Here is a 23,769-nt window from a genome sequence, read left to right as displayed (position 1 = left end):
GGCGGGCGCCTGTAGTCCCAGCTACTCGGGAGGCTGAGGCAGGAGAATGGCGTAAACCCGGGAGGCGGAGCTTGCAGTGAGCTGAGATCCGGCCACTGCACTCCAGCCTGGGCGACAGAGCGAGACTCCGTCTCAAAAAAAAAAAAAAAAGAAAAAAGAAAAGGAAGACCCGCTAGCTAAGGGTAAGTAAGCCTACAACAAAGAGCAAGTTTATAAAAAGAAAAGCATAAAGTATGAAAAGTTTTATATAATTTGGTTTAGGATTTTTATACTCATAGGAACATGATATAACTTACCTCTTGAATAGCAGTCATGACCACATGTTGAACTGACTCTTCCAGTGTCATTATATTTTGAATATGTTCTATGATTTAAAAAAATCAAATCTGAAAAAAATCTACCCTTTACATGTAGTACCTCACCCATCAAATTAACAGACTATAAGAATTCATTTACCCACAGATAATCCTTCATGTAAATACATTATTTGCCTATCAATATGTCTTCCTTCCTCACCAAGATAAACTGAGTATTGTTAACCAAATGAGTTCATTCTTTCAAGATTGAGATTGTTGCAGTTAGTACCTTGAAATCATTTCAAAAATCATTTCAAAAATCGGCCGGGCGCGGTGGCTCACGCCTGTAATCCCAGCACTTTGGGAGGCCGAGGTGGGTGGATCACGGGGTCAGGAGACCGAGACCATCTTGGCTAACACGGTGAAATCCCGTCTCTGCTAAAAATACAAAAAATGAGCCGGACGCGGTAGCAGGCGCCTGTAGTCCCAGTTACTCGGGAGGCTGAGACAGGAGAATGGCATGAACCCGGGAGGCGGAGCTTGCAGTGAGCCGAGATCCCGCCACTGCACTCCAGCCTGGGCGATGAGCAAGGCTCCATCTCAAAAAAAAAAATTAAAAAATAAAAATAAATTAACATGGCAAAGTACAAAAGTGTGAAAACTTTAAAAAGTTATGTATCTAGGAATCGAATTCCTTTTTTAAATGGGACAAAATTGCTCAATAGTGCTTAGAAGTAAATTATGGAAATATTACATATAATATTAAAATTTGTAGGACACAACAAAATAATCACTCTAAGGCAAAAGTGCCACTTAAAATGTCAATTATAGCTTAAAATAGGAAAAGCTGATTAATTCACAAGACAAATGAATGAGATAAAAGAGGACAACAAAATTAAGTAGTAAAAACAAAATAAGGGCAGGGCGCCGTGGCTCACGCCTGTAATCCCAGCACTTTAGGAGGCCAAGGCGGGCGGATCACAAGGTCAGGAGATCGAGACCACGGTGAAACCCTGTCTCTACTAAAAATACAAAAAATTAGCCGGGCGCAGTGGCGGGCGCCTGTAGTCCCAGCTACTCTGGAGGCTGAGGCAGGAGAATGACGTGAATCCGGGAGGCGGAGCTTGCAGTGAGCCAAGATCGTGCCACCGCACTCCAGCCTGGGCGACAGAGCCAGACTAAGTCTCAAAAAAAAAAAACAACAACAACAACAAAATAGAATCAAAGCCAAAAGTTGGCCCTTTGAAAAAGACTAATAAAACTTACAAACTTGGTAAGATTAATTAAGCAAAAATAAGTTACAAATAACCAGCAATTAAAATATTAACAAAGCATTAATCAATGAAAAAATAAAAAGAATCACAATTACAACAAAAAATAACTAGATTTATAAATAAATTACTATTTGTCAATTTGCGATTAAATATTTAGAGAAGTTTTAACCTTCCATGAGCTAATGTACCTGCTTTTATGAAAAACCCAATATACAGATCTTTAACATTATTCATAAGCGAGAAATAAAAGCCTACAGAGAAGTGCTGGCTTGTCCTAGAAAAAAACTTCTAGTAAGTTGTAGAGATGGACTAATATAAAAATTCTCTGACACCTAGTCACTGTCCTTTTATAATTGATAAACTACAATTAATTTCATGTATTTTGTTTTATTTTTCTCCTTTCGGAGTTTGTTAGTAAATTTATCCCAACTTCTATCCTTTCTTCATTAGACAATGTTGAATGTTTTCCAAGGCCCTGGCTTGAAGTATTTTGCATTTTGCAAACTTAAGCACTCAACATTATTCTTTCGTAAAGGTAGTGTACTAAGAACAAGTTTGGATCATGCAATACAACAGCAGCATCAAAGGTCTCACCACCCAAACAGATGAAAGCCCTCAAGGGAAGGAGGTGTGGGCCTGTTCAGTTCATCATTCAGCATTACATGCAACCAAATATGATCCTTTTGTACTCAGCAAAATACGGATCACTGTGTTTGGATATACCAATATAATGCATCAATTCCATTTATATCATTAGACTACTTATCTGGAGGATATATTGGACAGATATGCTTCTGAAAAGAGCAGACTATTATCTGAAGAAACCTGAATTATAAATAAGTAGCTGAATATTTATGAAAACCGAATCCACATAAAGTTCTTACATGTAAAATAGACACAATGTAGCAAATGAATAAGTACAATTTTTATTGAATATCCACTAAATCTTATTTACTGGATATATATTAAACTAATTAAACTAAAATACATTTAATTTAGCCCTGAATATGAATATCAGAATCCAGGTACAAATAGGACACTCAAGGTATGCCACTTTTCAATGACAGAGTTGGGCTAGAATTCAGATCTTCTGGTTTACATTTCAGAGTGCTTTCTGCCAAGTTTTAATAGTACATTTTAGCTAGCTTGTATAGTAATGTAGATTGTTTCTAGAAAGTAGAAATCCTCAAATAATTGAAATTCACTTACCTTGCTTCTTTTCACAGTTGATCGCACAACCTAAAATAAGTTGGAGCAACCTCCCAAGCTCCACTGGATCTGAACATTCGGTTATTTGGTTTAAATTAGGGATAAGTGCTTCTGAAATCTGCTGCCCCAAAAACTACAATATTAAAATAAATTAGATCACTCATTTATGTCGGCTGCATATAATTTGCTACATTTAATACTGTTACAATAAAAAATTACAGATTCATGAAACAACTAAGATAAAATAACAAATGACAAATCAATAATTATTGATTAAAACCAGGTAGCAATGTTCAGGCAACATCCCAAAATTCTGAGTAACCAACCGAAAGCACTATATTCCCTTTTGGTTTCACATCGAATATCCTTTGATTCCACTGTCAGAGAGAAGAATTTAATTTAAGAAGCACTTGGCCTAGTCTACTATGACAAAACTTATTCCTGTCCATTAAATAACAAGCTTATGTTAAGCCAAAGAATATTCATAATATTTTCATATATAATCAATTAACAGAGAAACACAATGTAAACCACTACACTTTTACAAATGAACAACAAATCCAGTGGATTAATTTTTTTTCCTGGTCTTATCTTTCTTTTTCTTATTTTTTACCTGATTAAAATGGTTCTTGGCATTAAAAAAGTTTCAAAATTAGTTTTAGGTATTCAGTAAATTGAAATTTTTTAGAGAGTATTAAACATTTTTGGGAGAAATTACAAATTTAATTGTGTGACAACTTTAAAAAATAGAAACAAAAATTCTTCAATGGAAAAGTCATTCAAAAGCTGCCCATCATTAAGCAATAAACTCTCATATCAAAAACCCTACTAGAGAACTTGTTATGATGCTGAATAAGAAAAAAACAAACTGTTTTACTAATGCACTATCTAAAGTGACTTTATAATACTACTTTCATTTTGCATTTTTTCCAACTTACTTGTATGAGCATAATCTCAGTGATGTCTTTGCTATTGTTTACACTAGGAAGAAATGTCAAAATAATGCTTTAAATAGAAAATTACTTCAATTAAAGTCTACTTTATAGTATTGCACAAAATCAAATTATATTAAAGATGAAGGTAATTCTACTTGAAAATAATCAGTTTGGGGAGTATCAATACCTAAGCAATGTTATCTTACAAATCAATATATCTAAGCTTAAACTTGTTCATTTTCACAAATGAGTATTCCATAAAAATGGCAATAAAACATGTTCCAATTATGACTTACATTCCAGTAAAATATTATAAGCAAAAAAAAAAAGTGATTTTTCAGTCTTAAAGTAATTTTCATATAGCATTTTGCATTTAAACAAAGTCAGATGTTTTTCATACCTCATGATAATAACTCATAATTCCTTGAAGAACCTTCTTTAAATTACTGGCCTAACGTGAAAAAAAAAAGAGATTCTTATTTCAGATTAATAATGAAAGAAAAGTTATGCCAGCATGAAAGACAATAAAAATTCTCCCCAATTAAAAAGGACAACAAAAACATTATAATAGAGTTCTGTAAATACAAACACACGATGCTTTTTAACCATCAGAGATTTAATCAGTGTTTAGTTAAGTAGGGTGATTCTATTTAAAGTGCGCCACAATGAACCCAAGGGACAACTTTAAAAATTTATATATGGGCATGTCCACTTCCGGTCATGAGCAAGTTAACTGAGTTTTGATTTTCTCTCCTGTCACTAATAATTAGAAAACAAGACAAAATACATTAAACAATTGTTTTCAAGCTTTAGAGCACAAGTAGTACAGAACTCTGCTTTCTGAAAGAACAAAAACAAACAGAAATGAGCCCTACACTAGTACAAGCTTTCTGTCTTGAGGCAATTTTCAGACTACAGCGTAGGGAAGTGGAAACCAAACCAAGCCTGCTGTTCTCACTGACTGAAAAGACAGACATCAGAAGTTCTGGAAGGCCTGGGCAGTTTGAATTTGCAGGGCAGACAGATGAAAAGATGGGAGCTATGGAAAATGGTTCCTTTGACTCTTTGGCTAAATACCAGTTTGCATGTGGATGGGTGAAACTCAATGTTCTTTCCAAAGAAATAACAATCCAGGGAACTATAAACTGTACCATTCCCAAAGACTGCATAGGCCAAAAGATTTTTGAAATTCTCACTAGCCGGAATGAAGACACCATGCTACATGCACAAAGCATTCACTAAAGACCCCAAAAAGGTCACAGTTTAGTAATGGGTCTAACTTAGTCCTAAAGGAAAGAATAACTTTAGCTCTGGCCCCCACCACAGCCAAAAATAGGCCTTTCAAGGATCAAACCGATGCCAAGTACCTTAGCTGCTTGCAAGAACAAAATTCAACACTCCTCAAAAGAATATACTTAATTGGGAGGCCAGGTGGGTGGATCGCCTGAGGTCAGGAGTTCAAGAGCAGCCTGGCCAACATGGCAAAATGCTGTCTCTACTAAAAATACAAAAATTAGCCAGGTGTGGTGGCGGGCACCTGTAATCCCAGCTATTTGGGAGGCTGAGGCAGGAGAATCACTTGAACCTGGGGGGCGGAAGTTGCAGTGAGCCAAGATTGCACCACTTCACTCCAGTCTGGGCATAAGAGCGAAACTCTGTCTTGGAAAAACAAAACAAAACAAAACAAAACTTCAAAAATCAGCACTCAGTCATGGCTGCCGCCGTTGCTGCTGCCGATGCCGGGGAACCCCAGTCCCCGGACGAATTGCTCCCGAAAGGCAATGCGGAGAAGCCTGAGGAGGAGCTGGAGGAGGACGACCATGAGGAGCTAGATGAGACCCTGTCGGAGAGACTATGGGGCCTGACAGAGATGTTTCCAGAGAGGGCCTGGTCCGCGGCCGGAGCCACTTTTGATCTTTCCCTCTTTGTGGCTCAAAAAATGTACAGATTTTCCAGGGCAGCCTCGTGGATTGGGACCACTTCCTTTATGATCCTGGTTCTTCCCATTGTCTTTGAGACTGAGAAGTTGCAAATGGCGCAACAGCAGCAACTGCAGCAGCAGTAGATACTTCTAGGACCTAACACAGGGCTCTCAGGAGGAATGCCAGGGGCTCTACCCTCACTTCCTGGAAAGATCTAGATTGTTACTGCTGTGTGAGCTGTCCCGGTGGGATAAGTTTGAAATTCAAGTGTTTGAACTGCTGATTATTTGGATTTTTTTTTTTTTTTTTAACTTTGGCACATTGATCTATCTAAACCTGGTGGGGAGAATCCTCCCCACACTGTCTCATGGAAAGACTCAACTTGCAACCGTGCCCTCCACACTATCCTTACTTCTATCTTCACTCTGATACCAGAGTGCAGCCATGCAGACGGCTATTCCTGCTCTGGCCACCCCACTCCTTTCACCAAATTGCTCCTAACTGGAAGATGTCACTTTCCCCTTGTGGGTAGGAACCGATGACAGTGGGAGGGATTTGCCCCTGACCATTAACGATTGCCTTTTTAATTTTTTAATTTTTTTTTTTTAAAGAATGGAGCTGTTGGGGAGGGATATGCATGCAATGTGAAAGATAAAATGCATTACACCTGTAGTGTAAAGTGGCCACTATGAATCCCTACGTATGAGAGGAGGCTGGCTGCAGCTTCAGCCACAGAATGGGGACTGTGGAAGACAGATCAGGAGTTCATTTCCCCTGCACAGTTTGGTTGTTAGACCTGTGCGTGTGTTTAAAACAATAGAAGTCAGTGCTCACTTTTTGTATTTAAATATTAAAAATGATTCCAACTGAAAAAAAAAATCAGCACTCAGTAATAAAATTCATAATATCTTGTGTAAAATTAAAAAATTACTACACAGAAAGCAGAAAAATGGGGACCAAAATTAAGAGAAAACTCAATCAATACATATGGGCTCAGAAATGAAAGATAAAAGAATTGAGAGACAATGTTAAAACTTCTAGTTTAAAGATGTTCAAGGATTTGAACAAAAACATGAACATAAGAAATAAGTTTTTTACAATAAAGAATCAAATAGAGATTGTCAAACTGGATAAAATCATAAGACCCAACCATTAGGTGTCCACGTGAAACACTTTCAATAAAAAGACATAGGCAGATTAAAGGAATGGAAAAACAAATACTAATGAAAAATACAATCATAAAAAATCTGTAGTGGCTACATTAGTATTAGACAAATTTGATTTCAAATAAAAGAATATTACCAGGGATAAAGAAAAGTATTTAATAATAAGTGAATTCATTCAAGAACACATAAGAAATATAGTGTGTAATAAACTTAATAACAAAAATTCAAAATACATGAAGTAAAAAACAAAAAAATGCAAAGGAGAAATCAACAAAATCGAAATCATCACTAGAGATTTAAGGGCCCTCTTCAGAGTCTATACTATACCAAACATATAGGATAATAAGAGAAAATATCAATAAAGATGTGAAAAATACCACTATCAACAAACTTGACAAATTCTACAACAACTGTAGAATGCATGCTGTTTTCAGATACACATGGAACATTCACCAAGACAGACCATATGTTCAGTCATAAAATAAGACTCAATAAATATAAAATAACTTCTCAATACAGAGCATGTTCTCAGATCTATTAGAAACCAATAAATAAAAGAAAGGCAACTGGAAAATCCTCAAATATTTTGAATTTGAATACCTACTTCTAATTTACTCATAGGTCAAAGGAGAAAACACAAGGGAAATTACCAAATATTTTGAATTGAATGAAAACAAAATAACAGTCTGTCAAAATATGTGAGATATGGCTAAGATGCTGCTTAATACTAGGGGAAAAAAGGATTTAAAGTTGATTATTTAAGTTTCCATCTTAAGAAGCAAGAAAAAGAAGACAGATTAAGTGAAAGAAAGGAAATAATAAAAATCAGAGAGAAAAATCAATGGAATAGAAAACATAAGCTAATCCTTTAGAAAATAAATAAGTAAAACTGAAAAACATCTACCCAGACTTATCAAGGAAAATACATTCAAAAGACACAAATAACCAATAGCAGAAAAAGAAAAGGAAACATCATTAAAGATCAGTTATTAGCATATTATTAGCACAGTAATTCAGTTAAGAACTGTGTATCAACAAATCATATATCCTATGAAACAAATGTCCTACTTAAACTGACTTAAAAATAGAAAATCAGTTTGGCAGTTTCCTATAAGGTTAAGCACATACTTACACAACTTAGCAATTCCACCCAGAAATTCACCCAAGAGCAATTAAATATGTATCTATCTGAAGATTCATATATGAATATTTGTAGCTGTTGTATTCACAACAGTCAAAAATGATAAAAATTCAAACATCCATCAACAAGTGAATAGCTAAACAAACCACAAAATATCTGTTTAATTAAATACTACTTAGCAAAAAAGAGAAATAACTACTAATGCAGGCAACATGAATGAGACTCAAAAATTATACTGAGTGAATGAAGTTAGACAAAATGGTAAACATTATATGATTCAATTTATACAGAATTCCAGAAATGAACTCCAAAGTGACGTAAAAGAGATCTATAGCTACCTAGGGCAAGGCTGGGGGTAAGGATTAATAAAGAATGGGCCTAAAGTGCATATTTTGAGTTATTAGGACTATTTTCTATTTAATTATGATGGTAGTTACATGAGAGAATGCATGTGTTAAAACTCAAACTGTACACAATAAAAAGCACTAAAAGTTAATTTGTAAAAAAGATTTGGTTAGCTTAGCGCTAATTTTAGGACCACCGTTTGGATCAAGTGCTTCTCCCATTTGTTCTGCATACCTTTATTCTCCAGTTGTCCCCAACATCCTCTTTAATTCGGCTTAACCAAGATTCATTAAACCAAGCTGCATCACTGAAACAACAATAACAAAAATACTAAAGATGAAAATGTTTTTATTACACAAAAAAATTAAATACAGACAACAGAGAAAGTACTTTATGTCTTAAAGCCTATCCTTAATAACAATACTGAATATTACTTATATAGTAATAATTTATCATATTAAGTTATTTAAGTCATTTGCCCCTTCAATTTAACAAACATTTACTAAATATTTAATACTAGGTGCCCTGCTACCAGGAAGATGCAAAAGTCTCAACCCTGAAGAGGTGAAAAACCAACATTTTAATGAGTGTCTACTCTGTATCAAGCACTGTGCTTGATGTTGGTCCAAGTTATTTCATTTAAATATGATGGTAACTTGGCAAATACTCCATTATTATTTCCAGTCTTACTACTTAGGGAATTGAGGACGAGAGAGTCTAAGTAATTTGCCCTGGGTGATACTATTAATAACCCATGGCAAAGCCCAAAATTAATCTATTCAATTGAGTAGAATTAAGCAGAATGAGTTTAAATGAGAAGTCTACAAAGACAAGTTTAGTTTTAATGAAAAGCAAAGTCCCAAATTGATACTGATGGCCAAGACAAAGAATTGCTATACTAAATCTTTATGTATTTAATAAGGTTTTGAAGAACAACATTTAACTATATATAGTGAACTACATTAACAGACTATATTCTAAACAAATATCTGGACGCTTTCTCTGAGTAAGGAATTGAGATTAATATGAAGATAATTTACCATTTTGACCTTAGAGAAGTAATTATTAAAGGAGAAAAGTAAAAAGCACAAATAACTACACTCAAAGGAGAATGTGATAAATGTTCTAAGGGTAAAACAACTTCAAAATCACAGAATGTTAGCACTGGAAGAGGTCTTAAAGGTCTCATCTAAATTCTTATTTTACAGGTATGCCAACTAAAATGGGGAAAAATTAAAGAGCTTCTTTTCCAAGGTTGTAATTTGAATTTAAGAATGCAAAACTGAAACCTTTCTGCTCATATGTTCTAAAAGCAAAAGATAACTCCTCTGGCTATGATAACCAAAAAAATGGCTTCACTATTTTCAATTCATTTATTTGGAATTTGTAATCATTTTACTTTTTATTTATAATCAACACATAATAATTGTACATAACCATTTTCTTTTGAGCAGATTAATGTTAATTGTGCTCAACTTTTCCCAGATGCTAAGGCAGAAATTACCAAAACAATTTAAATATGTAAATACTATACTGATAACAAGGTATTTACTTGAAATGACTGAATGAATTGAGTTAATGAGTCAAAACTGTTCAATTCACTTTGTTTTTATATCAGATTAAGTAATAAAAAGTCCTAACCAAAAGAGTTATGCCAGTTGTGATGTTTAATATTAGTTATGAGTCAACTTGGCTATGCCACAGTGACCAGATACCTGGTAAAAAAACCATCTGGATGTTGCTGGGAAGGTATTTTCTAGATGATATTAACATTTAAATCAGTAGACTTTGAATAAAGCAAACTACCCTCCATAATGTAGATGGGTCTCATCCAATCATTTGAAGACCTTAAGAAAAAGGCTGACCTCCCCCAAAGAAAGAGCAAATTGTGTCAGTAGATGGCCTTCCAACTCTAGCTGCTCTTCTTTGAGTCTCTAGCCTGCTGGGCTACTCTGCGGAGTTTAGACTTGTCATCCTCCACAATCACATGAGCCAATTCCTTTAAAAAAAAAAAATCTTGGGCTGGGCGCAGTGGCTCACACCTGTAATCCCAGCACTTTGGGAGGCTGAGGCAGGCAGATGACCTGAGGTCAGGAGCTTGAGATCAGCCTTACCAACACGGAGAAACCTGGTCTCTACCGAAATACAAAAAAATTAGCTGGTCATGGTGGCATATGCCTGTAATCCCAGCTACTCGGGAGGCTGAGGCAGGAGAATCGCTTGAACCTGGGAGGCAGAGGTTGCAGTGAGCCAAGACCGTGACTTTGCACTCCAGCCTGGGCAACAAGAGCAAAACTCTGTCTCAAAAAAAAAAAGAAAATCTGTGTGTGTGTGCACATGTGTGTATACTGAGACACAGATTATACACACACTCACCCTCTACTGGTTCTGTTTCTCTGAACAACCCTGACTACCACCCCAGTCTTCTAACTGATGCTAAAAAAAACTCCAAGTATATGATTCTATGCTATAATTACCTTTAGAAATTGGATCTAGATATAACCTATTTTTCTCTAGTTGTTCCAAGATAATTCCTTTTGTCTTTACATTCCTCCTCATCTTCCTTTCTACCTCAGATCAACTTTAGCCCAGAGAAATACTTTCTAATCTAGTAAAAATATATCTCCTGCTTTCTTGCACACAAATTCACCCTTCTCAAACAACTATAATTGCAGTCAACCTTTTCCACTATTAAACTTGATCTCCAACCTCAGAAATCTCAGGACATCTTTTTTTTTTTTTATTTTCTGCTGCAACCTCTACATGTCTTAGAGTCTTGGACCCCAATAATTAGCTCCTTTTCTTGTATTTCCCAGAATTTCAATAACACTCAAGGGATATCGAATAACAAAAGGGGACACAGGACTAATGAATCAAAACATGGTCCAATTATTTTCTAATAAAACTAAGTAAGAATTACTACGTTTTAACTCCATCCAGGGTATTTATCTTCAACAGTTTTACCAACTGAATTCAGGTAGTAAGAAATACCCACTAGTTACTACAAACAATATAGTTGGGTCACTTCAATGTATACCCAGAATCTATTATTCCTGAAATATCCAAAAATCTTCTCTATAAACCCATCAAAGTATGGTCTATATTTTGGACAGTTGTGTATAAAGTATAGATAAATGTTCATATAAGTATGTCCATGGATAGATGTCCATAGATGGATGTCCATACTTACATGGACATCTATCTATACTGTATACATAACTATCTATACTTTATGTCCATACTTATATGGACATCTATCTATACTTTAGAAGCAACTGACTTTCGTTTTATTAATACTCCAAAGTAAAAATCTATCAGGATGGTTTCAATACATTTCAATGATTACAGCTAGTTGGGAGCACTGAACTTGGAGTCAGACCAAACTGATACAAATCCTAGCTGTGTCATTTACTTATCATTTAACTTCCAAAAGCAATTTCAACTACTTACACCTCCGTCTTCTTGTATAAATTCAAGGTAAAAATAACATCTACCTCACTAAACTAGTAAAATTTAAATGAAATAACTTCAAATGTGGTCTAGAATGATGCCTTTATATAGTAAATATTCAGATGTTGGCTATCATGGTTTATCATGTTAAATGCTCAAATATCTGCTAAGTGAATAAACAAATAAATGCATGATTCTTAAGGTCTCTGAATATCCTACATTCTCTGTCTCATTCTTCTCCCTCTTGCAAAAAAAAAAAAAGATTTAGTCAAAGACAACAGGAACAGAGAGGTTAACCGGTACTTAAAGTGATGAAAGCTAAGCCTTTCTTTTGAAGATATGGCATGCACTGTTTATAGTTGTTCTGGGATGAATCCTATCTTCAAAAAAGATAGTTTAAGTCCTAACCCTTGTGAATATGATTGAAATAAGGTCTTCATGTATGTAATAAAGGCAAGATCAGGTCATAAAGAATTCGGATGGGCCCTAATCCAGTATGCCTGGTTCCCTTATAAGAAAAGAGACACAGACAGAGGTAAGATGGCCATATGAAGACAGAGTGGAGATACACTGACACAAATCAAAGAATGCTTGGGACTACCAGAAGTTGGAAGAGGCAAAGGAGAATCATCTCCTAGAAGCTTTGGAGGGAGCACAGTCCAGAAAATAGCTTGATTTAGAACTTCTAGCCTCCAGAACTGTGAAAGAACTAATTTTTGCTGTTTTAAGGCACCTGGTCTGTGGCACTTTGGGTACAGTGGCCCTAGGAAACTAATACAGTTGTATAGTTTTTTTCCCATGTGTTTTTAAAAGAACTGAAGCTTCGGCTGGGCGCAGTGGCTCACGCCTGTAATCCCAGCACTTTGGGAGGCTGAGGTGGGCAGATCACGAGGTCAGGAGATCAAGACCATCCTGGCTAACACGGTGAAACCCCATCTCTACTAAAAATACAAAAAAAAATTAGCTGGGCGTGGTGGCAAGCACCTATAGTCCCAGCAACTTGTGAAGCTGAGGCAGGAGAATGTCATGAACCCAGGAGGCGGAGCTCACAGCAAGCCAAGATCACGCCACTGCACTCCAGCCTAGGTGACAGAGCGAGACTCATCTCAGAAAAAAAAAAAAAAAACAAACTAAACTAAAGCTTCTACATGTTACATATTCAAATTGAAGATAATAATTAAGGAACTGTAGAGCCCTAGCAATAACTCCATGGCTCTTCATGTCTAAGTTAAACAGTTTAGACACCACTTTATAAAGATATTACTATTTGGAAAAACATCTGCTTCAAGTAAGTAGAAAAGAACTATTGGTTAAATTTTGCTACTTCTGTAAAAAGCAGAATTTCTCTTCTTACCTTCAGTAACAATTCTGATGTGATAGGATGTCAGCCACAATAGCCATCAATGCAATATGTTAAAAATTATAACATATTTGAGCCGGGCACGGTAGCTCACACCTGTAATCCCAGCACTTTGGGAGGCCAAGGCGGGTGGATCATGAGGTCAGGAGTTCCAGACCTGGCTGACCAACATGGTGAAACCTCATCTCTACTAACAATACAAAAATTAGCCGGGCGTGGTGGCATGCGCCTGTAACCCCAGCTACTTAGGAGGCTGAGGCAAGAGAATCGCTTGAACCTGGAAGGCGAAGGTTGCAGTGTGTCAAGATCGCACCACTGCATTCCAGCTGGGCAACAGAGCAAGACTGTCTCAAAAGAAAAAAAAAAATTATAGCATATTTAAAGTGCTTTGAAATGTTCAAAGACATATAGTAAAATTAACCTTTTAACCGGAATAAGACATACTGGTCCAACCAGGGAGAAAATGTATGTTTTATGTCTCACTATTCAGGATCCAGACTTCTGAAAAGTTCCAAAACTGGAAAGGAGTTTAAAAAGAAAAATAAATAAAAAGTAGCCCCTGGATGACAAGGAGGCTCAGACACCTAAGAGCATGTAAAATTGGGTGAATGAAGCAGAGAGAGGGAGAAATAAAGAGAGATATTTAGGGTTGATTTTAGGGCACTGGCCAATTGTTATGAAGACAGAGAATTTCTGATTGGCTATTTTACTTTTCCTGCAGAAAAGCTCTTAGAAGACTATAACAAACAAAAGAAAGAAGAAATAAAGAAAAAGCAGAGAGAGGGAAGATCAGCGTTAACAGCAAAATCCAACAGATGGTGGAAAAAGTAGCTAAAATTTATTAACTCCAATGTAAACATCAGGTCTAGTGTTAGAGTATAGGAGGTCAAAGAGCTATATGGATCACATCATGGCAAAAACAGGTTTCTTTTGGTTGTATTCTGGCATAAAGCTACTAAAGCCCACCAAAACATATAGAAAGGACAACTCTGAATGAGACTGTTGAAATGAGTGATGCATACCAGCCTTACATTCATACCAACCACAATGTTGCTGCATCTACACCAATATTCACAACATAGCATGATGAGAAGAAGGCAAGGCATAAATTCTAGTGACAAAAAACAATGATGACTATCTCAAATCATCAAAAAAGGACTATGTCCAGAACGCTTGGCTCTGATGAATTAAATCATTTCAAAATCAACTAAGATATAAATAAATAAAACATTTAAGAAATATTTTTAAGACAGAATGGGAGTAAGAATATTTTAGAATAACTGTCACCTCCTCAGAAGTTAACATGTTAGTTAAGTTTGTCTTTTAAAGTATTAATCATAAATTAACCATTAAATCAGTCTAGTCACAAGAGATCATTTTGAAGATTCTAAATAAGTAGGATTTTTATATCATTTTAATTGTTTTTCTAAGACAGGCACAGAATTTTTGCTAACCCATCTAAAGGGTTTTCAATGTAAATCACAGCAAATCTTTACAAGATGATGGTGACAAACAATCTGACTATAAAACAGTGAAGCAGAGATAGGATTCCAGTCTCAAAGTAAGCTAATATAAAGTTGTTATAATTATTAATTAATAAATTGTGAGTACAGAATTGGCCTTGTTTGTCCTACTTAGGGTACAGCTCATATTATAGACTGTAACCCTAACCCTTACACAACGTCGGCAAATATTAGGGGAAAAATGGATTTAGAATCTTTTGATAGTATATGATTACATAAAATGAGTCTAGCCTAAACACAACCACTTTATTAAAGTTTCCCAGTATCTGTGACTTCAAATTTCATTCATTCCTCATTTCATTATTGGTGAACTCATAAATTACTACTATTAATTCAGAAATACATTTTAAAACTTAATACTTTAAAATTTTTTCCAAATCCAATATTTTATGCTCCAATTATTTCTAAGATAATAATCTCCATGCAAGGATACCTTCAAATGACAACCAAAGAAAACACCATAAGCAATTATATCATTAACTTGTTTCTTTTATATATTTTATTTAAAATAGTGTGATCATGCTCATAACAAGTATAAAATAAGTTAACTTGAATAAATAAGAATCCTGATCATATATTCAGTTAAAATGTATCTCTATGAACAAGTCAGGAATAATGAGGTGGTAAACTTTTTGTTCACTAGCTGCAAGAATGCCTTGGTGCCATATTCCTGAATATGTCACTGGGTAAGATAAAGTTGCAATAACCTTTGGAAGTTAAGTCCAAGTTTTCTTCCTTGTTATTTATTGGGTTTACAATGCTTTTCAGGGAGAGTCTGACCACTACTCACATTTGATGAAGAACTTGTGCCATGGCAACTCCACTAGTCAGCTGTTTGACATCTTGACAAGGTGAGGCAGTATTGAATGTCTGCAGCTAAAATGACATAAAGCAAATGATCTTACTGCCTCTTTATACCTACAAGGTAGCATTACAAAATACAAACATAAATTGAAAACAGATTTAAAAAAAACAAAACATAGTCCTGTTTTGTTTAAATGTAGACCCAGACAAACAAATGGAACTATGCTAATATGTCTCTATGGTTGTGTAACTTTATAAAAATAAACTAAACATTTCACAAAATCATGCCTAAGACATTAAAACACATTGATGCCATGCATAAGTAATACATAATTTGGAATAATACAAAGCCAGGTATATAGCTCTAATCTTGTGATTTGTCTATATTTAGCAGAACATCAGAAAAAGAACTTAAAGATAACCCAACATTTGCAACTTAAATTTTCACTTATACCATTTGATAGAAAAACAAAGGCTAGAAATGTCAAATCTAAAGCTACTTACGGTTTATCCATGAGCTCTGAAATAAGACAGGACTTCTACTTCCTATCTAGAAATTGGCCTTACATCTTGAAGAATTAAGGTCTATCTACCATGTCAAATTGTTTCTATCTAATTTGGCTTTAGGTATACTAACTTTTCACATATATCTGTTAAATATTCGTGCATACATTGAAGAGAAGTGGAATAATAATCTCTTTTTACAATAAACAAATACGAGATAGAAAAAATTTTAGAAAGCAAATTACATCAGAGCTAAAATGGATCATACACTTTCTAGAAATGTAATCTCAACCTATAAAGATCTTAAATTAAATATACTATGATTGTCTTTTTCCACACATACTCACCCACTTCACTGTTAGCTAATAATTTCTTAGTTTACCACTTAACTATCTTAATCCAATAAAATTATCTCCCACTATAATTCACTTTTAATGGTTCTGTGTATTTTGAGATTTGGCAATTGGAGATTCAGACATCCATTATCTAACACAACACAGATGAATGATACCAACAAACTAAACCTAGCCAGTTACTTTCAAAGCACACAGAGACACTTTACTAAGCTCCTACTCTATGTGAGACACTGTGATATATGACGGGGCTACAAAGGAAAATCACCAGGTTTCTACCCTTAAAGCTTCAGTCAAAAGTTAAGGAGAGGAGTAAAAGACATAAATCATTTCTAGACAATATGGTAAGTCCCATGATTACAGTCTGCACAAAATGTTCTGCAAAAAATGGGTGTCACCTAATCTAATTAGGGTTTGTATCTATGAAAGACTTCTTGGAGATGATTTCTGAATGGAAAGTCTAGATGGAAGAGTAGCATATTTTCCTCTTTTTTTGTTTTTGTTTTTGTTTTTGTTTTTTGTTTTTTGCTTTTTGTTTTTTTGAGGCAGAGTTTCACTCTTGTTGCCTAGGCTGGAGTGCAGCGGCAAGATCTCGGCTCACCACAACCTCCGCCTCCTGGGTTCAAGCGATTCTCCTGCTCAGCCTCCCAAGTAGCTGGGATTACAGGCATGCGCCACCACACCTGGCTAATTTTTTGTATTTTTAGTAGAGACAGGGTTTCACCGTTGTTAGGCAGGATGGTCTCAATATCCTGACCTCAGGATCCACTCGCCTCAGCCTCCCAAAGTGCGGGGATTACAGGTGTGAGCCACCGCACCCGGCCAAGAGTGGCATATTTTCTAAGTAAAGAAAAGAAATTTTCTAAGTAAAGAAAGGAAAAAAAGCTTCAGGAAATAGGAATATGAAAAAAGTACAGATACATGAGAAAATATATTATTTTTAGGGAACATGCAGTTCAGTATCACTGGATTTGCAGTGCAAAGAAGGCTGGGGAAGGAGTGACAACGAACAGGGTTAAAGAGACAGGACTCCAAAGGGCCGTGACAAGAAGCTTGGACTTATTTTACAGTTAATGGCATTATCTACATAATGGGAAACAGTAGGGTAGTTTCTACCTCACAAGATGGTTCGGGAATTAAATGAAACAGCAAACATACCTATTTCAGGGCCTGGCATGTGGCATGAGCTCAACAGCTGTTAGTACATTAGCTATGAGTCAGGGTTTCTCCAAGTATAGGGTTTAGAAACAATATGTATCAGAATTTCTAGACATATTAAATAAGAAAATCCCCAACTGATTCTTAAACATGTCAATTTTGGAGAACCACTGCTCTGGGTGATGAAAAATCACTGAAAAGTAATAAGGAAGAGTGACATTCTTTAGTATATTTTGGAGAGCAGCATAGTGACACAGAGTAGCTTTATGCTTGAGTCAGGATGACCAGTTAGAAGGTTCCTGCAATGGCTCTGATGAGAAAAATAGATCGCGTAGAGGAAATCAGCATAATGTTGACTGAGAGGACATGATGAACTAATGGAATATTTAAAATATAAAATAAGAAGGTTTTTGCAACTGGGTGGACGTACAGGGAAGAGAAACTCCAAGAATTAGGGCATCTTTAAAAGGAAAATAAACTGTAACTTCCACTTTTCAGCCCTTCCAACTTACACATTAATTTTTAATGTGTAACTTAGAGTTACTTATTTAACTTTTTACAAAATTGACACAATTCGTGATTTTAAGAGGACAATTTCAGAGACAGAGAATACTAGGCAAAATAAGAGGTACACATGCTAAGGGACCACCTCCATGACCACTATGTGTTCAGATTAAAATCAATTCCCTCCTTACTGCCATGAACACTGGAGTGTCTCTGAGAAGTTCTTAAAATAGCTGTAAAATAAATTAGAAAACAGAATGTAATTTCATTTGGCTCAGTTGAAAGGCTTACAACCAAGAACAGTGAATAAATTAAAAAGTTTAGTGGGGAGGCTGGGCGCAGTGACTCACGCCTGTAATCCTAGCACTTTGGGAGGCCGAGGCAGGTGGATCACTTGAGGTCAAGAGATCGACAGCAGCCTGGCCAACATGGTGAAATCCCGTCTCTACTAAAAATACAAAAATTAGCCAGGTGTGGTGGCACATGCCTGTAATCCCAGCTACTAGGGAGCCTGAGACAGGAAAATCCCTTGAACCTGGGAGGTGGAGGTTGCAGTGAGCTGAGATCATGCCATTGCACTACGGCCTAGGCAACAGAGTAAGACGCTGTCTCAAAAAAAAAAACAAAAAACAAAAAAACAAAAAACAGATTACTGGGGAGAGTGAGGGAGAGTGAGGTCGAAGCAGACAGACAAAAGAAAATGTATTCTTTCTAACTAAAGTCTTTTTAGTGAGTGACCTGAAAGGACAGACAGGGTTTCCACAGGTGTCTATCACTAAACACAGTGTTCTGGCAAATAACTACCTTACTTTCTTCTATATTTCTAAATAAAACAAGTAATCAGAAATGTGGAAATGCTGTTCCTAAACTACTTTAATGTAAATGTCACAGAAATCAAGGAAAATGGGATTTTCACAACTGACAACCAACAGAAACTCAATCTTGGATCAACTTTATTTTCATATTCTCCTCCTCCAGCTCCTCATTACAAAAAGACAACCATTGCTTTGAGTTTTAAGATCTTCATAAAAATAATTGAACTTTTAATAATTTCTAAATTTGGGCATATATTAATTATTACTCTTTCAATCATCTGCCTATCAGAGAATGCAAGAACCAAGAAAAACATTTAAAAATATTTGGTCCAACCTTCTAATTTTATTGGTGAAAGTAAGGTCCAAAGATATTAAGCAAATTTCCCATGTCACAGAATCAAGTAGCAGAATTAAATTTATCTTTATACAAACATTTCTTCAAACTCTCATACATGTCCTCCAACATGTAAATGATGTCCACATTTACCCTTTTGTCCTGAATTTTCTGCTAAGTAGCAGTACGACATTTCTAAGGATCAATTATTTTAAGGTGAGTTCCAAATCATAAAATGCAGTTTTTAAAAAATTGCCACAAGAGGCATTCCTTCACATAACCAACTTTTCTTGATGACTTCTCTAATCTGTTGACATTGGCTCCATTCCTCCTCTTAGTGCTGAAAGAAGAGTTATTCCCAACTGTCTTATCTCCATGATTTGGCCCCATCATAACTTTTTTTTCATCTTCTACCTCTGGGTCAGGGTTATCATGACAAATGTGTATGTTCCACTATCTCCTTTTAATCTATAGCCAAAGGAGACCATTTGTTTTACTACTAGTGTCTCTTCCCTGTGTCTGGAGAACAAATTTCCACTGATTTCTACTTGATGAAATCCAACAGTCCTCTATGACCCAGTTAAAAATTCACTCCCAAGTATTTATAAAAAACTAAGCTATATCATACTTAATGGTGAAACACTACTCTCTGAGGTCAGAACCAAGGCAATGATATTTACTATCACCATTTTGATTTGGTGTCTTATTGGCAATAGTTGTCAGTGTTCTCCAAGGGACAGAGCAGAAAATAGGTCATGTAAGAGCTCTGATCCCAAAAGCCAACTGGATTACTTTAGAAAGTACCGTGTTATAGATAAGAAAGAAAGAGGTTAACAGGTTACAGTGGGATAAGGGTTGGAGACAAATAGGTCACTACTTTAGAAATGGTTGTAACAGAGTCCCTGAAAAGCAACATCTGACCTAAGACCTGAATAATGGAAGCAGCCAACCACTGGAAGAACTAGAAAGAAAATATTCTAGATAGAGGGAAAAAAATCCCGGCTGCATTAAAACAGCTTAGCTTCTTCAACAAATAGAAAGTCAATGCAGCATGATGGGCTTGAAGAACTGTTGCTTGAGGTGAGTTTGGAGAAAGATCTGTAGGTGAGGTAAGATCAACAGTGCGGTTGCTGGCAAAGGCAAAAAATTTAGTTAATTTTTAAAAAAAGACAGTAAACTTCACTGGAAATCATCTAAAGAGGTAAAGAAAAGGCAACAGACTAGATAACCAGAGACTAAGACAATTTCACAAAGGAACCATCAAGTAAGAAAATGGTAATATAACACTTACTGGATTTAGTAAACTGGTAATGAAGTGAAAGTCTTAAGAGGAAAGAAACTCAAGTGTAGTGGGTTGAAGACTGAGTGAGGCATAAAGGGTGAGTATAAAACAACTCAAATTTTACTGTGAAGAAAAGGGGAAATATGGTGTGACTTTAACATGGAGTAGTGGCTCTTCTCTGTTTAAAAAGGTGAATATTTCAGCAAGTTTATATGTAGAGAGAAAGAAGCCAATGGAGAGAAAGTAGCTGTAAATACAGAAAGGGAACAAATGATACAATAACGTTTTAGAAGAGATGGAAGGGATGGAGGCTAAAGCCAGAGCCAAGGATAAGGAGGTGGTAATTTGCCCGAGAGGAAGAAGAGTTGGGGGCTCAGGTAGAATACCAATAAAGGTTTGCTAAGAGGCATGTGAGAGAAACTGTCTGGTTATTCTTAAGTATGGGCAATGCTATGAGAAAAGGTGCATTTGGCAGTAACAGCATTAGTAGAGGCAACAGTTTGGATGGTCATTCAGTTTTCTCCACAGTGCTCAGCAGCCCAAGAGAAGACTGAAGCAAATGACCAATTTTACTCTGTTATCCGTGATTTCTTATCATTTGGTTGATATTTTTGTAGCTTTTACTGAATTTTACCTTCCACTGTAATTACACACAGCTCTGGCTACCACTCCGGTCCTCCCCAGTGCCTACCTCAACATTGGAAGTCAATAAATTATGGTTAAAAGAGTGGATACGGTGACATAATATTTTAAAATATTACAACACAAAAGAAAATCCTGTGCTTCTCCACCACCTCACATGTAAGTCAATGACATCACAAAGACTCAGCTTAACAATTCAGTCAACAGAGGTTTACAACAATTGTAACAGATTCAGATACACCCTTTAATTAGTCTCTTTTAACAAAACAAATCATTAAAAGTAATGTTGCCTTATTTCATGAGTCTTAAATACAGCATTTCCACCCGAATACCTATTTCAAATGAAAATTCAGCTGTACAGTGAGCTAATTGATTTTAACTCATGAACCCTAAATATTTGCATTCCACTATAAGCAAAAGTTATTTACTTACAAAGTGTAAAAGTTGCTTTAAATTATGGCTATTTCCAATAGACTTCACACACTTCCATAAACCTGGATTTCTCATTCTTTGGAATTAGATGCATTAGATCACTAGGGAATCTCAACCGATTACAGTCTCCTGATCCAGTCTGTTTACATTCCATTCTACAAACACTCCCCTACAGACAACTAAACAACTGGTTTGGGATGAGCATCATCAACAGCACCTTGTGGCCCATCAAACACTATCCTTGCTCAATATGGGTTAAGAACCACACCTGAATGCCAGCACTGATATCTAAGCAACTCTAAGAGGTGGGATGTCATTTTGTTGACTGGAATATTGAACAATCTGGGGACAGATATGCCTGTCTAGACCCAACACAAATTAACAAAAATCCTAAACATAGATAAATCCTAAAGAAAAATGTCAACTCATTTTCTTTAAAGAAAATGCTGTCCATTTGGAGGAGGAGAGGGCCAGCGAGAAAAGGGAAAACGACCCCCGACTCCCAACACATCTTTTTCTCCATACGGTAAATACAAACATCTCTTTGAAGCGGCTTCTACAAAATCGGATGTTCTAGAGTCCTGAAGGAGCAGTGGTCAAGGAACTAAAACAGCCAGCCACCTCCTGGCCACCTGTATCTAGGTAGAGCAAGGTGGTTTCAGGATGCGGGGTTAGGTTTCAGAAAGGGTCTTCACGCCCAAGCGGACGAAGGCAAGACAGTCAGCGATCCAAAAAGCCCAGGGCTCAGGGCGCTGTTCAGGGGGAGAAAATGGGGCGGCGGGGGGCGCTTGGTTCATACCCCAGCTGTTAGAGACACCAGGCAGGTCGAATCCTCTGGCTGAGACCAGAGCCTCCACCGTTACGCTCCTACAGCTTCCTTTATCCCCGCCCGCGGACACCAACCCGCGCCCACACACCTGCCCAGCGACTCGCAGGTGGCACTCTCTCGGTCAAGGACGACACGAGGCGCCAACGGCAGGGCGCGCCGGGACCCATGTGCAGGTAGCCCCTGCTCACCTGGGAGAACAGGCGCCCCAGGCTCTTCGCCTCGACCCCCTCGCCCCCTCGCCCCCTCGCCTCCTCGCACTCACCCAGATCATGAGGCTGTCGCACAAGGGCAGCTTGGGCTGCGGCGGCGACTGCGTCTCCTCCATGGCCGGCGCCGCCGTCGACGACGCCGCGGACACCTTCACCTCCCTCCTCCTGGCACTCCTCCAGGAGCCGGCGTCCACGACCTACTAGCCCCCAGGAAAGCTCGGTACCAGGCCCGACCCGCGCAGCTCACGCGCGAAACCTCGCGCTGCCAACGTGTCCGGCGTCACCCCCTCCTCACCCGCCCCCGCCTCGCTCCAGCGTTCGCCCCCTCCCCTGCCTTGTCCCCGGCCGCGCTGCCAAGCACCTGAGCCCCGCCTCCTCCCACCCCTCCCCTCCTCCCACCCGTCCTGCCCACTCCCTCACACCTCCCCCCGCCGCCCTGAGTGACCTGGCCGCGCACCAGTCACAGAGACGGTAGGTACCCGGGAGGGCTGGCGGGGCGGGGCGGGGGCGGGAAGAACCGGGATAGGTTGCGCAGGAGGGATTGCTGATTGGACGTGCCCTCGTGGGCTCTGACCAATCAACGTGAGACAAGCCTGAGCCTTGGTGAGAGGGTGAGAGTGGGTGGGAAGAGGTTTATGACCTGGCAGGTGCAGTGAGGCCGGGGGCGGGAGATTGCGCGCGGGAAGCGAGCGCGCGTGCGCGATGGGGATAGGCAAGGCTGAAGCTTGCACAGCCCTAGTGGCCGAAGGGGCAGAGGGGCAGTAGGGCACCGGCCGGCCTCAGGCTTCTTCCCTCCTTCGCGGTAGCACGCCGCCTGGCTACACCTGTGGAAGCCCACACTCTGCTTCCATGTTGTCTTCAGAAATAGATCATACCAGTTGGGCCAGGTGGCTCACGCCTGTAATCCTAGCATTTTGGGAGGCTGAAGCAGGTGAATCAACTGAGGTCAGGAGTTCAAGACCAGCCAGGCCAAATGGCGACACCCATTCTCTACTAAAAATACAAAAATTAGTTGAGAGTGGTGGCATATGACTGTAATCGCAGCTACTTAGGAGGCTGAGGCAAAAGCATCACTTGAACCCGGGAGGCACAGGCTGCAGTGAGCCGAGATCAGGCCACTGCACTCCAGCCTGGACAAAAGAGCAAGACTCTGTGTCAAATACAATAAAATAAAATAAAAATAAAATAAAATAAAGAAAGAAATAGATCATACCCATGAATTAAAACTCTTCGAGGAAGGAAGAGCTGATTTCCTCCTAGGCACTCATTGGAATGGGATGTT

At 37.7% G+C, this 23,769-nt stretch overlaps 2 protein-coding genes across 6 annotated transcripts in view; one reads left to right on the top strand and one right to left on the bottom strand.

Annotated features, from left to right (window-relative positions):
- The window catches only part of HOOK1 (hook microtubule tethering protein 1), a 76,119-nt gene extending 53,121 nt beyond the window's left edge, over positions 1 to 22,998 (bottom strand). The window contains exons 1-7 of one of the 5 annotated variants that reach the window (XM_033225069.1): positions 22,933 to 22,998; positions 22,541 to 22,684; positions 15,412 to 15,497; positions 8,523 to 8,595; positions 4,115 to 4,165; positions 2,780 to 2,912; positions 297 to 364 (exon numbers count right to left, since the gene is read on the bottom strand). In XM_033225069.1, the coding sequence (XP_033080960.1) occupies positions 297 to 364; positions 2,780 to 2,912; positions 4,115 to 4,165; positions 8,523 to 8,595; positions 15,412 to 15,497; positions 22,541 to 22,603 (474 nt within the window). In that variant the 5' untranslated portion in view covers positions 22,604 to 22,684; positions 22,933 to 22,998. Of the gene's footprint in view, positions 1 to 296; positions 365 to 2,779; positions 2,913 to 4,114; positions 4,166 to 8,522; positions 8,596 to 15,411; positions 15,498 to 21,009; positions 21,097 to 22,540; positions 22,860 to 22,932 lie in introns of those variants that run through there. The other 4 variants (XM_033225070.1, XM_033225068.1, XM_033225072.1 and 1 more) reach the window with 4 other exon arrangements.
- LOC117091993 (mitochondrial import receptor subunit TOM22 homolog) lies at positions 5,349 to 6,515 on the top strand. The gene has a single exon (XM_033225073.1). It carries the CDS (start codon positions 5,426 to 5,428, stop codon positions 5,777 to 5,779), a length of 354 nt encoding a protein of 117 aa, XP_033080964.1. The 5' UTR covers positions 5,349 to 5,425; the 3' UTR covers positions 5,780 to 6,515.
- Positions 22,999 to 23,769: the final 771 nt, after the last annotated feature.

The sequence above is a fragment of the Trachypithecus francoisi genome, unplaced genomic scaffold, assembly GCF_009764315.1.
Source record: "Trachypithecus francoisi isolate TF-2019V2 unplaced genomic scaffold, Tfra_2.0 Lachesis_group12, whole genome shotgun sequence".
In the NCBI taxonomy this organism is placed as follows: Eukaryota; Metazoa; Chordata; class Mammalia; order Primates; family Cercopithecidae; genus Trachypithecus; species Trachypithecus francoisi.
The sequence above is the reverse complement of the archived record's forward strand: the minus strand, read 5'-3'. Positions and strand labels throughout refer to the sequence as shown.